We start from the raw sequence: 14,009 nt of genomic DNA on the forward strand, positions 1-14,009 counted from the left end.
AATGTTTTATCATAATACTGTTAGTTTATAATTAACTTACTTTGGTACTTAAGGAACTCATCCAGGCGAAATAAATTATAGTGAAAATGTTGACCTGATATTTTTTAAATTTATATGTGTGTGTGTGTGTGTTTGTACGTCTGTGATTGTAGAGCGAAGAAAAGGGAAAGTGAGAGAGAGAGAGCAATCTATCTATCTATACGTGTCTGTGTGTCCGTGTACATTTTAAGTCTACAGGCTCGAAATTTGATATACAGGGTAGAGAGATTTGAGAAAATCGATGTGATCGGTTTTCGGCCAGAAATTTGACTGTTAAGGAGTACAAACTTCAACGATTTGACCTTTGAGAACTCTACCAAACTCCCCTGACAATTTTGGGTCTACACACTTGAAGTTTTAGATATAGGTTTCTTGGACATGGATCTAACTTAATAACTTGATTTGAGCCCAAAACAATAAATATTAAGGGGTCATAATAGGGGTCAAAGTTAACAAAATTAACCTTTTTTTTTGTTTTTGCTCAGCATACACCTCCAAACACCCGGGCAACGCCGGACTGAAATGCTAGTATATCTATAAGATTTGAAGTGTCTGTCTGTCTGTTTGTCTGTGTATCTGTCCGTGTACATTTCCCTACGCAATAACTCTGTCAATTTTCAGTCTACAGACTTTAAATTTGATTCACAGCGTACTGAGATTTGGGAAAATCTTTGTAATCCGTTTTCGGCCAGAAATTTGGATGTTAAGGGGTTAAAGTTCAACGATTTGACCTTTGAGAACTCTACCAAACTCCTCCGACAATTTTGAGTCTAAACAGATGAAGTTTTAGATATAAGCTTCCTTGGACATAGATCTAACTTAATAACTTGATTTTAGCCCAAAACAATAAATGTTAAGGGGTCATAATAGGGGCCAAAGTTTTTTTTTTTAAAATGACCGCTTTGGTCTCTAGTAAATTACTCAGACACTTTCTGGTCTATACATTTGAAATTTTACATAAAGGCTATTCAGAGATAGTGCAAGCTTTTTAATTGGTTTGGGACGAAAATTGGAGTTACCAATATATATATATATGTATGTATGTATGTATGTATATATGTATGTATGTATGTATGTATGTATATATGTATGTATGTATGTATATATGTATGTATGTATGTATGTATGTATATATGTATGTATGTATGTATATATGTATATATGTATGTATGTATGTATGTATGTATATATGTATGTATGTATGTATGTATGTATGTATGTATTTCTGCCTAAAACTTTTGACAGAGGCGACGGATTTTACAAGACTAATATTGTTTTGAAGGTCGACCTTTCAGAGGACAAATACCGAACAATTGGCTAAAAACATGAATTTTTTCACCTTCAACTGGGCACCTTTCTACAGTGGAGGTCGCTTTTTTCGCCGATATTTTCGAAAGTCATCCCATCTTTTCGATTGTCTAGCCTTAATTTAAACCTACGTCACGTCCTGTTTTGCGGTGGTCGTAACAGCAAAGACGTCACATTTATTCTTTTCCTCCTTCACGGTACGGGTCGAGCCTGCCTTCCTACTACCACTTTTTTTTTTTGCTCAACATACACTTACAAACATACGGGCAACGCCGGGCTGAAATGCTAGTGTATTATAAGAGTATGGTATCTTAAGAGCAGTATATTATGAGAGCAGTATATTCTAAGAATATAAAATTTTATATATACTAGCTGGAAGCCAGGCGTTGCCCAGTCTGACAATGTACAATACGTTTCAAATGATATTTTAATTCATGCAGATTGCGTACGTATTATTTTAGAAACAATCCTTTATCGAATATTATATATTACGAGGAATAATTCGCAAAAAAGTTAAAATTAAAAATTAATGATAATGTCGTTCATCAAATTCCGTCTTTGCTTGTTTACAATATCACGTCAGCTGATATTTGGGCTTGACGATGAATGTCCTGGAAAAAGTCCCTTTTGATTAATGTTTATTTTTTTAAATATGCAAAAGGAGATTGTGGCGATTTTTAATTGTACCCTCTCCCTCTCATCGTAAATTGAACTCATTAATAAGAAAAAATTAAAATAAAGTGGTGAGGTACACCCGGACTTGAACATTGAATCATTCGATCTGTAGTCAAATGCTTTACAACTAAATTATATTTCCAGATTTGATTCTTTAAAGAGGAAATTACTTGCTGAAATTTAATTCTCTCCCTTGGTCGGTGTGAAGTAAAATATTCCCCTGTAAAAATTATTCTTTTTTATCTATAAGAGAGAAAAGCTATTTTTAAGATCGGATTTTTATCAATTTTCAATACTTATATGATGAATTTCCGTACAAAACATATCTAAGAACACTGCCAGACATATAAACTACATTTGTGTGAAATTTGCAAAAGATACGCTCAGACGTTTCGGAACTTATGCAGAAGGAACTCACACACACAAAAAGTGACTTTTATATAATAGTTGATTGATAGAGATAGATATAGTTGTACGTATGCATAAAGAAAAAAATATATACATATACATTTATGTTGATGATGACTCCAAAAGTGTTGTTCTTATTTTTCAAAATAGAAAAATATATTTAAAAATTCAACAAAAAAGTTGAAATTCTATTGTTGCTACAACAGAAAATTGTTTCCCTTTAGGTTTAATACCATTTTGCCAGTCACTTAAGTTAGCTTTGTGTGAGATTTGCAAATGACAGGGTCGTCCGTTTCTGCAACTTATAAGGAAGGAAGGAAGGAAGGAACTCACACACACACACATACACACACACACACACAAAGCGACCTTTATATAATAGTAGGTATCTATGCATATATATATATACATATATGTAAATATATATATAAATATATATATATACAGATAGATAGATAGATAGATAGATAGATAGATAGATAGATAGATTAAGAGATAGTAAGATAAAAACGTGATAGATAATTGTGACGTACATGGGCTATAGAATAAACGGAAGAACAGGAATATTTGCCTGCGGAAACATTATTGAACTTTTCTCTCTGATTCTGCATAATTCATATGTATTTCACCTTGTAAGAGAAAATCTGAACTTTCACAAACATAAAATACAAAGTAAGCTATTCAGTTTTTAGTCAATATCGGAATCTTATGTTTTTTTACCTCATATATATATATATATATATATATATATATATATATATATATATATATATATCTGATATCGCATGAACAGACATTACACTTTGTTAAGGCAACATTGATTAGAAAAATAATATAATCAAGCATGAACCAAATACAATAACGCAACGCGTATTATGATTTTTTGTGCTTTTTTGGGGGATGCTAGTAGAAAAATGTAGTATTTGTTACAATGATATTGCACTTCATCGTTTTTTCTTCAGTCAATAAAGAATAAGTATTTCTAGGCTTGGGCAATTTTATTTTTTGTTTTAATCCAAAGTGCTCCTTGGGAGGAGCTGGATTCCCCCACGTTAAAAGATGACCTTGCGTGTATCTTTGTTCCAGTGAGGAGTCAAGTAAATAGGAACTTGAAAAATTAAACTAAAACACTATATGTAAAATAAGCAATAATATAACACGGATAATAAAACTCGTTCTAGAATAAGGCGTGTTCTTTATATTTTCTTACTTACACTGGAATACGGAAAAAGTATAGAATATCTGTGGCCATTTTTATACTAAAAAACCATTACTGGCCTCTTTTTAGATACAGTTGTTTTTGTTTTGGTTTTTTTTTTTTGTGTAATATTTTCACTCTCGAAAATTTTTGCTGAGAATCTTAGTGATGTGAGAGATGAACATGGCGAAAGATTCTGTCAGGATATTTCGGTGATAAAGAAATATTTTAAAGGAAAATAGGATCCTGGCATGTTGGCAGACTACTGCTGAAATATAAAAAGGGAGGATGGCATTAAACACAAGACGGTTAAAAGACGAATGTAGTTCAAATTGATAATTCTGTGTATTTCATTTTGAATCAATTATAAAATATGATTTATAATATATGAAAACTGTGCCCTATCTAAAGAAATAAACGTCAAGTTTAGTATCAAGATACTTTTTTACGCCGAAACAGATCTTATGTGGCATATACATTTTAACCTGAAATTGTTCCTTTAGATTTGAATAAGTAAATGGGAGAATATTTCTAATAAAATTATCAATATTTTGGAATTTATGTTGGTTTGAACGTTATTGTGTAAGTCGTATCTTGAGTATTCACGCTTAAACTATTACGCTCATACACATACAAACAGATACACATACAAATACACACATATAAACACAACCATACAAACACACACGTGCAAGCACACATATACAAATACACACATTCAAACACACATGTACAAACACATATATAAACATGCACATGTATATATACACATACAAATACACACATACAATCACACACATATAAATACACACTTACAAGCACGCACATACAAATACACACATTTAACACACACGCGCGTGCGCACGCGCAAAAACATACACACACATATACGTGTGGATACGCACATATAAGCACCACATACATACAAACACACACGTACAAATACACACATTCAAACACACACATACAAACACACATGTAAACACACACATATACATATACAACTACAAATACACGCATACAAACACACACATACAAAAACACATAAAATACACTTATAACACACACACACACACAAACATACGCATAAAATTACACATATACGTATGGATACAACATTGAATGGAAAAGTAAAATAAAAATCAAAGTTATTTTATTTGTAATCATACGTATATACATTTCTATCAGCGTTAGTTTTGTCAAGGAAAATTTTACATTAATTAGAAAAAAAAATTATTATTCTCAGTATTCCTTTCATTTGGATTATTTAAGCAATGTAGAAATAAACTAAGGAAAGATTTATTTTCTTTTAATTCAGAAATAGTAGCAAAAATACACCATATGACACTTTTAATTAAGTGTCAAAAGGTTGACTGGCGAAGTTAATTAAACAATAATTAATTAAATTATAATATTAATTGTTTTATTGAACAGTATAAAATTTGTTAAGGTAGCCAACATTTTTTAAGAACCAAGTGTAATAAACTGTCATTGAGTGCAAAGAGATGGCGACCTTAGCAAGAACAGGATTTGACCTATAAATCTGTCAATAAAACAAAAACCATCTGTAGGTGTATTGACCTTTCAAAATTATAAACGAACTATATAAGTAAAATTAATTCGGTTTGAAAGTCCGACATTTTAAGTGCAAAGAAATTGGGAATGACAGATAAAACAAAAACAAAGTGCAGACGTTTGCACCTGCTGAAAAATCATAATTTATCAAATTATAAACAATAAATATATTTTTAAGTTGGCAATCATTTTTGGGTCGGCCTAACTTGGAATTGAGTACAAGCTTGGCACAAGGACTGGGCGGCTATACATTATTCATCAACTAATCACAGAATTGCTCCGTATAGCCCCTCCCAATGATTGCAACTAATTGGCCGATTATCTAAAACCAATCAAAGGCTAACCTGAGTGATTGTTACGACGATAGCTATTAGTCGGCAATCCCCATTGGCTGGCCAATCAGACACTGATTGTTCAAGTATTCGGGCCAATAAATAGAGGATACCCAAAGCGAAAAATCGAGTTGGTTCATTTTTTTGCCGCCGCTTAAAGAACCAAATCCGTTGCCATTCTTCATCAACGCTGCTTAATTGCAGTCAAGAGTTTCTAAGAAAACTTTATTCCGCCAGTCAACCACAATCACTCCCCTTGCGTGGTGTTTGAAGATTGTGTTAATAAACGTTGTTATTGTTTATAACAAACGCTTTCAGACATTTTTTCTTTGATTGCTTGGCAACTTTTCTTCCCTCCAGCAACAAATTCAACCTTCGTCGACTGGGCCATACTCATCAATTCTTTCTACGGATCTTAAAGCAACGTGGGCGTGGAAGGAAACAGAGAAAGACCAGTCAACGTATGTGGTAATCACGAAACCATCGGCCAACTCGGGTTCGTGAAGATATCGTACCACATTTGGTGCCTTAAGACGCAGGATTGACCCTGGTTAATTACCAGACGGATCTCGTCGCATCTGTGTCGCAGAATCCAGTATCGGCGCTTCAAAACACAAGATCGACACTCTGTATATTCACCGGCACAACGACACTCCACCCAGAAACCAGCCTAGGAAGCAATTAGCTCAACCTACTCAAGCCACTCACCAGAAAAGTCCACAGAGTCAGGGTAAGTGACTATTTTTCTTTGTTCTTTGCATTCATTGTGCATGTTGGTTCATTTCTAAATAGCTTCTAGGTGTGTTTATTTTTTTTTTTCTTAATACAATGGCTACTTCTCGTTCAAATATTTCACCTATGTTGGTAACAGCTGGATCAAAGATCCCAATTTTTTCTGGTAGACCGGCAGATCTGAAACCATGGCTGATGGCATTGAAAAAAAAACAAAGGGTCCATAATTTATCGGACCCTGAATTGATTAACCTAGCCTATGACTATTCAGATGGAGTAGTGTCCGAATGGATTGGAACTTATCTTGATGACCATTCGGATACTTCCAGTAAAGCCTTATTCGATGAAATCACAGCACAGTATGGAGAGTTTGTCAACCCTGCTGATGCTGCTCGAGCATTGATTAAGGTGATACAAGGAAAAAATGAATCGCTTGCAGAACTGGCTAGTAGAATGTCAAGTCTTGCAAGGCTGGCTTATAGAGACTCTGAACTGAGAGAAGGGTCAGCTGTACAGGTACAGCTAGCTGAATTCTTCATTGATGGAATAAACAATACTTTCATTAAGGAAGATGTGGCCAGAGCCAACCCAAAGACACTGTCGGAGGCTTTGTCATCAGCCAGAGAAAGTGAAAGGCTTTATGAGCGACTTCTGGGCTGTGGGAAACGAGAAAAAATGAATAATAAATTTTCAGGTAGAAATCATTGGCAACAGGAGGGAATAGGCTCTCATACAGTACTAAGGGAACCAAAGGCGGAGGGTTACCATAGAAAATGGTCTGGAGAGAGTCATGGTTGTTACAGCTGTAGACAACCAGTAAAAAAAAAGGGGATTACTTCAAATCAGCATGAACGCTGGAATTATTACGAACAAAGGTGTCCAAAGTCTGAAAGCGGGAATGTAACTTACTCGACTTCAGAAAAACGAAACACCAAGGCACCGGCACAAACAAAAAGTCGCAGAACTAACCATATTCAGTCATTAAAAGAAAAAAAGAATAAGGGTACTCTTGCTCCTAAAAAGAATAATCCAAGAAATTCCTGCTCTAAACGGGAAATGATTAATATTCCCAACACGAAAGGAGCAGAAGAATATGAATTATTCACACAGGGCTCGGACATGACGTGTAGGGTAGATATCATGGGCAAGCAGGTAGAAGCATTGATAGACTCCGGGTCAGAAGTCTCGCTTCTAAAGTCCTCAATTTTTGAAGACCTAAGAGATAGCAAAATAAAGTTGAAAGACTCAGATTTAACAGTAACTCAAGCAAATGGACAGAAAATGAAACTAAATGGTATGATCCACCTACCTATTAAAATCGGAAAGATTAAGACAGGTTCAAAATTGTACATTGCACCTGACTTAGACCAAACCATGATTTTAGGGGAGGATTGGTTAAAAATAAATAAAGCACAATTATGTTTTAATCCAAATCGGCTAACGATAAGAGGGGTAGAAATTCCCTTGGGTAATAGTTCCGGCGGGGAAATTAAAATCTACACTACGGACAGTGTAAAATTACCCCCACGAACTGCTATCTCCTGCGCAGCCAAACTAGTCCCCTCAGAGCCAAATAAAGAAAACCTATACCAGGTGATTTCAACGGAGGAGGTAATACCGGAGGAGGAAGAAATAGTGTTAGTTGAAGCGATAGTAAAAGAAAATGAGAAGGGAAAGATTCCAGTTATGTTGGCAAATTTGGGTAATAAAACTTTGAGCGTTCCCAAGGGTGAAAATTTGGGAAGGGTAGCGCCAATAAGAATTCGGAAGCAAGTCAGGTACATTGAGAAACGCCCAATTAAGATGAGCAAAAATACAATTAATCCTAAGGACATCAACGTACCTAATGAGCATAGACAAGAGATAGTGAATTTAATTAAGAAGAATATAGATGTTGTCGCTAACTCAGATAAGGAGTTGGGACGAACTCAGTCGGTTCAAATGAAAATAGATACTGGAAACAACCCACCCATAAAAATGAAACCGTACAGAACTCCGATACACAAAAGGGAGTTAGTAGAAGAAGCTGTCAAAGAAATGCTGGAAGCTAAGGTGATTGAACGCTCACGATCTCCTTGGAGCTTTCCCATTGTAGTGGTTGACAAAAAGGATGGGGGACACCGCTTTTGTGTAGATTTTAGAGCCCTCAACAACATAACTAAGCCGCTTGCTTATCCACTACCATTAATAGATGACATACTGGCCCTCTTAGGCAAGGCAAGATGTTTTTCCACCCTTGATTTGAGATCAGGGTACTGGCAGGTAGCCCTGGATCAAGATGACCGTGAAAAGGCTGCATTTGTGTGCCACTACGGGCTTTTTCAATTTCGAGTTATGCCCTTTGGATTGGCTAATGCTCCAGGTGTTTTCCAACAACTCATGTCCATAGTACTTGGAGGGTTGGAAGGCTTTGCTATGGCATATCTCGATGACATACTAGTTTTCTCGAGCAATATAAATGAACATTTCCAACACCTTCAAACGGTATTCAATCAACTGAGAAAACATGGGTTAAAATTAAAACTGGCAAAGTGTCAGTTCATGATGGCAGAAACTAAATACTTGGGATTTGTCATAAATAAACAAGGAATCAAGCCAGATGATGATAAGGTCAAAGTAATTCGCTCGATGCCAGAACCTAAAACTGTTAGACAGGTCAGGGGTTTTATAGGCGCAATCGGATATTACCGAAGATTCATACCTGCATTTTCAAGAATAGCTACCCCTCTTATAGCTCTCACAAAAAAAAAGTGCTCGCTTTAAGTGGACAGATGATTGCCAGCGATCATTTGATACGCTGAAAGATCAACTGTCAACGATCCCCTTATTGGCATACCCAGACATAAATAAACCTATGATCTTGTACACAGATGCGAGCGACCTGTGTATTGGGGCATGTCTAACTCAACCATGTCCTGAGAAGGACGGTCCTGTCCCAGGAATACCAGAAGAAGTACCTATCTACTTTCTTTCTCACAAGTTAACATCTACGCAACAGAAGTGGCCTGTCATAGAAAAGGAAGCATTTGCTATTGTATATGCTCTCCAAAAACTTGATTATTATCTAAACGGTGCACAATTCGTGATAAAAACAGATCATAAGCCTTTGAAATATCTATTTAAAGCAGATTTGACAAATAAAAAGATACAACAATGGGCCTTAAAAATAAGTGGATACAACTGTACCATAGAATATCTATCGGGCAAAGAAAATACATGTGCCGATTTATTGTCACGTATCCCTAATCAGCTAGAACAAGAATCGACGCCTCAAGAACTTGAAATTGATGATAAATTTTATCAAATAAACATGATAAACTCACATAGGTTGGATTATAGACACACCTTAGATGAAACAGATAGAACGGATGAAAACCCCAAAAAAGAAATGCCCCAATTAGACAGATACAAGGAAGATGAAGAAATTAAGACGCTAAAAAGAACCATAGAGTCAGGTAAAGCATCTAAAGCATTTCTAGAAAGATATATGGTACAAAATGGGTTGCTATACTATCTTTCTGACCGAGACGGAGACGTCCGACCTAGGTTGTATATACCCAAACAGATTCGAGGGGACATATTGAGACAGCTTCATGATAAAATGGGGCATATTGGTATTGACAAGACGTACGAACTCATAGGCAGGAAATATTACTGGCCGGGGTTGTACAAGGAAGTCACAAACCATGTAAACCTATGCGTTGTTTGTCAGTCGAGGAGCGGCAAATCTGAAATTGCACCCCTTGAAGAAACTGATGTCCCATGTTATCCCTTTGAAAAAATTAGTGTAGATGTCTCCGGACCCTATGGGGAAACTCCACAGGGAAATAAATACATAGTTAGCTTTGTGGATTGGCTAACTAACTGGCCGGAAGCCTATGCAGTACCAGATAAGAAAGCTCAGACTGTAGCTAGACTATTACTAACCGAAATAATCCCGCGCTTTGGGACCCCCTTAGAACTGGTATCTGATAATGGCCCAGAAAACGTTAATGAAGTAATGAGACAAACAACTGAAGGTCTCAACATCAAGCACATTGTAACATCCCCCTATCACCCACAAGCTAATGCTAAGGTTGAGCGGTTCCACCGATTCTTGGGAGATACATTGGCAAAGCTCACTAAAGACGACAAGGAAAATTGGGATTTATTCCTGACTCAGGCATTAGCGGCCATAAGATTTTCTATTAATGAAGTGACCGGATTTTCCCCTTATTTTTTACTATTTGGTCGAGATGTAATCTTGCCTATTGATAATCTATTAAAACCCCGTAGGAAATATCTGGGAGAAGATTTTCACCAGATAATCCTCCAAAATCAACATAAGATATTTATGCAAGCTAGGCAGAGGATAAAACGTGCCCAGAAGAAACGAAATGAAAGGGTAAACTTGGGGAGGAAAGAGGTAACTCTCAAAATAGGAGATCCGGTGTATCATAAGAAGCATCTACGACAAGGGAAGCTTGACGAAAAATGGTCTCCTTATTATAGAATAATTAATCAGACAGGTCCAGTAACTTTTGTTGTATGGGACCAAATAAATGGCAAAGTAAAAAAGGCTCATGCAAATGACTTAAAATTAGCAGGAGTAGAAGAATGGGAAATTCCTAAAAGAAAAGAAGCAAATCCACGTATGAGATGGACGAGGTGGGTAGAAGCCCCCTCGGAGACTGATTCGGAGTCAGAAATTGAGATTGAGCCAAGCCCAATTGCTAGATCACAAATAGAAATTGAAGAAGTAGGAAATGCCTTTGTGCAAAATGAATTGGATAGTTGGGAGAGTGAAGACGAAATTCCCCTGTCAGAGTTACGAAAAAGATATCAAGAAAAAGAAGATACACCTTTAAAATACAGATTAAGAAGCTATCAAAATAAAAAAAGGGATGACTTGACATCGGGCCAATCCCATAATATAACTGATCACCAGCTTGCACCAAGTTGTGACTCAGCGAATCAAGCATGTGTGCTGGATAAAATCTAAAACCGGCATTATATAACAGAGAGATGGTTATGTAAGTTTCCATGGATGCGTCTGAAAAACAAAACAAAATAAAATAAAATATAGAGAAGGAATATATAAACAGAAGGCTTGAAAAGAAGTAGTTTTTAAAGTTAGACGGAACCATATTACCTTTCATTAGTAACCGACTGAATTTAACCCCCTATTCTCTTGTAGGATGGCTGAATTGAAGTCCCTACTCCTGCTGAGCATGCTGACAACAGTAGCAGCCCTGCGACATAGTCAGAATGTAATTTTTCGCAAAACAAGTGAAGTAACGATTACAAGGTCAAAATGGTTAATAGTTTTTACGATGAACTTCAAACCCTATTACTCCTTATTAAATAAGTTGAGAAAAGAAATAGACGAGGTCACCTTAGTAGGAAAGGATTTGGAAATTGATTGCATAGCTAATGAAAAAGGGAAATGTTTTAATCTGTGGTGCCCACTTATGCAGGACATAAAGATTATGAAAACTAGTGTGGAGGTTATAGAAAAATATTTGGATGGATTGAAACTATTACAAAATAGAGAAAAAAGATCGGTACTTCCCATAATGGGGAAAGCGTTAAACGTACTTTTTGGGACTATAACAGAGGAACAATTAGATGCCCTAAAGAAAAGATTGAGGACTTCTGAAAAAGGTCAGATGAAATTGGCCCAAGTAGAAAAGGATAGTATTACTATTCTAAATATAACCAGGGTGGAACTAGCCGATAACCGTCGCAAAATAAATGAGTTAGTGGAGGGGTTTAAGGAAATGCAAGTGGAGCTCGGAAATATCACTGGAGAATTAATGATCCGAGTGATAAAACTGGAAGATTGCATAAGAAAATATCTTCGTTTTTTAACAATCATCGAACAATTGCAGAAAAAGTTGCAAGCACTGTTGGACTCCATACAAAACCTGCAAGCACAGTCTGATATGTTAGCTTTGGGTCATTTGTCTCCAAATATAGTGGAACCTTTTGCATTAAAAGACCACTTACTAGAAGTTCAGGCCAAACTACCTCATCACCTAAGATTGCCAGCGAATCCCACAGCTGAGCTGTGGTATTACTATAAGTCATTGGGTTGTCTAACTCTCATCGAAGATGGTAAATTGCTGATTGTGGTGTCACTTCCATTGTTGGATACCGGTAGTATATATGAAGTCTTTCAAGTCATTAATTTACCGATTCCTTATCCACATGAGAAACAGGGATTGGGAACTGTCGCAAAATACAAAATAGAATCCGAAAATATTGCTCTTGATCAAACTAGAGAAAAGTTCATGTTGCTTACCTCTTCCGAGGCAGAAAAATGTACACATGATCTACTCGGAACCTGCGTATCTAATAGCCCGATATATACATTCAGCAATCACCATTTGTGTGTAATCGAATTATTCAAGGATAATAAAAAGGGAATAGGGCAGCATTGTCAAATAGAAGTCCTCCTAGATGTAATGCTGCCAAATGCTATTAGGATAACAGATGGGGCATGGGCGATAGCAGCGAAAGATGAGTTGGAACTATCTCAGGTATGTACCGGAAAACCTCCCAAAACAATAAAAATATCTCCTCCGTTGACCACTCTGCAGGTGCCATTGGGCTGTGGGGTCTATGGCGGCGCTATAACCCTTCCTCCCTATTACCAAGCCGAGGAAAAATTTGAGACCAGCGACTCTTTTTTACCATTGATGAATATCACACTTACTAGTAGATTAAGCCTATGGGAACCTCTAATAAAAGGATTTCCAAACATGACCCCGCAAGCAATCCCTAATGTCGTAAGTCCTCTAAAGAAAATAAATTTAAGGGAATTAATACATAAACTCGATGCACTTAGAGAGGAAAATTCCCTAACAGAAAGTGAACAAGTAGGTAGTTCTACCTGGTTAATTTTGGTAATAGCCATCATCTTATTAATTGTATCAGTTTTGTTAACATCAAGCCTGATAGTACGCCATTGTTTAAGTAAGCTTAAGAGAAATGAACCAACTAAACTGCACAAGAATGTTGGGAGCTCAGGAACGGTTGTCACTGATCAACAGCAGAGACTGGAACAACAAATCGAACTTGAACCAATAGGTGACATACAAACTCCACAGACCACAAATATCCCGAAAGAAGCCTTGCAATTACCATCGGTGGAGATACTTTCAGTGTAATGATCTGAATTTCTTGGAACAATCGATTAAAAAATCTTTACAAATGCATGAAAAAAAAATTTTCCTACAAATGCATTAAAAAAAAAAAAAAAAAAAAAAAAAAAAGAAAAAAATTTCCTACAAATGCATGAAAAAAAAATGAAGGACTCTGCAATGAACATTTATTATTATTGTTGTTGTCATTATTATCATTATATAAAAAAAAAGAGATAATAATTCTGTAAAAAAAAAAAAGAAAATGAAAACATTTTTTGTAATATTTTAAAATGTCAAAAAAAAAAAGGGGGGATGTAGAAAAAAAAAGATGGGGTTGTTTGTTAGGATGAACAATTGATTTTTTTTCTATGGACACATACAAAACTGAACTGTGTAATCAATCATTGTAATTATATGTCTTCTGTATGTACCGTTAAACATGATTTACCGACCTTTAACCAAAGGTTAAATGTCGGTAAGTGGGGGAGGAGTATGACACTTTTAATTAAGTGTCAAAAGGTTGACTGGCGAAGTTAATTAAACAATAATTAATTAAATTATAATATTAATTGTTTTATTGAACAGTATAAAATTTGTTAAGGTAGCCAACATTTT

The 14,009-nt window shown here is 35.8% G+C and overlaps 2 protein-coding genes across 2 annotated transcripts; both read left to right on the top strand.

Annotated features, from left to right (window-relative positions):
- The first annotated feature begins 4,974 nt into the window (after nucleotides 1–4,974).
- LOC145259491 (uncharacterized) lies at nucleotides 4,975–13,631 on the top strand. The gene is made up of 2 exons (XM_080117231.1): nucleotides 4,975–6,265; nucleotides 11,444–13,631. The coding sequence occupies exon 2, from the start codon at nucleotides 11,445–11,447 to the stop codon at nucleotides 13,416–13,418; it is 1,974 nt and encodes a 657-aa protein (XP_079973357.1). The 5' UTR covers nucleotides 4,975–6,265; nucleotide 11,444; the 3' UTR covers nucleotides 13,419–13,631.
- Nucleotides 6,364–9,030, top strand: LOC145262624 (uncharacterized). Its single transcript, XM_080119825.1, has 2 exons — nucleotides 6,364–6,961; nucleotides 7,349–9,030. Exons 1-2 carry the CDS (start codon nucleotides 6,364–6,366, stop codon nucleotides 9,028–9,030), a joined length of 2,280 nt encoding a protein of 759 aa, XP_079975951.1.
- Nucleotides 13,632–14,009: the final 378 nt, after the last annotated feature.

Source organism: Euprymna scolopes, chromosome 3 (assembly GCF_053919585.1).
Source record: "Euprymna scolopes isolate OS-2025 chromosome 3, ASM5391958v1, whole genome shotgun sequence".
Taxonomy (NCBI): Eukaryota; Metazoa; Mollusca; class Cephalopoda; order Sepiida; family Sepiolidae; genus Euprymna; species Euprymna scolopes.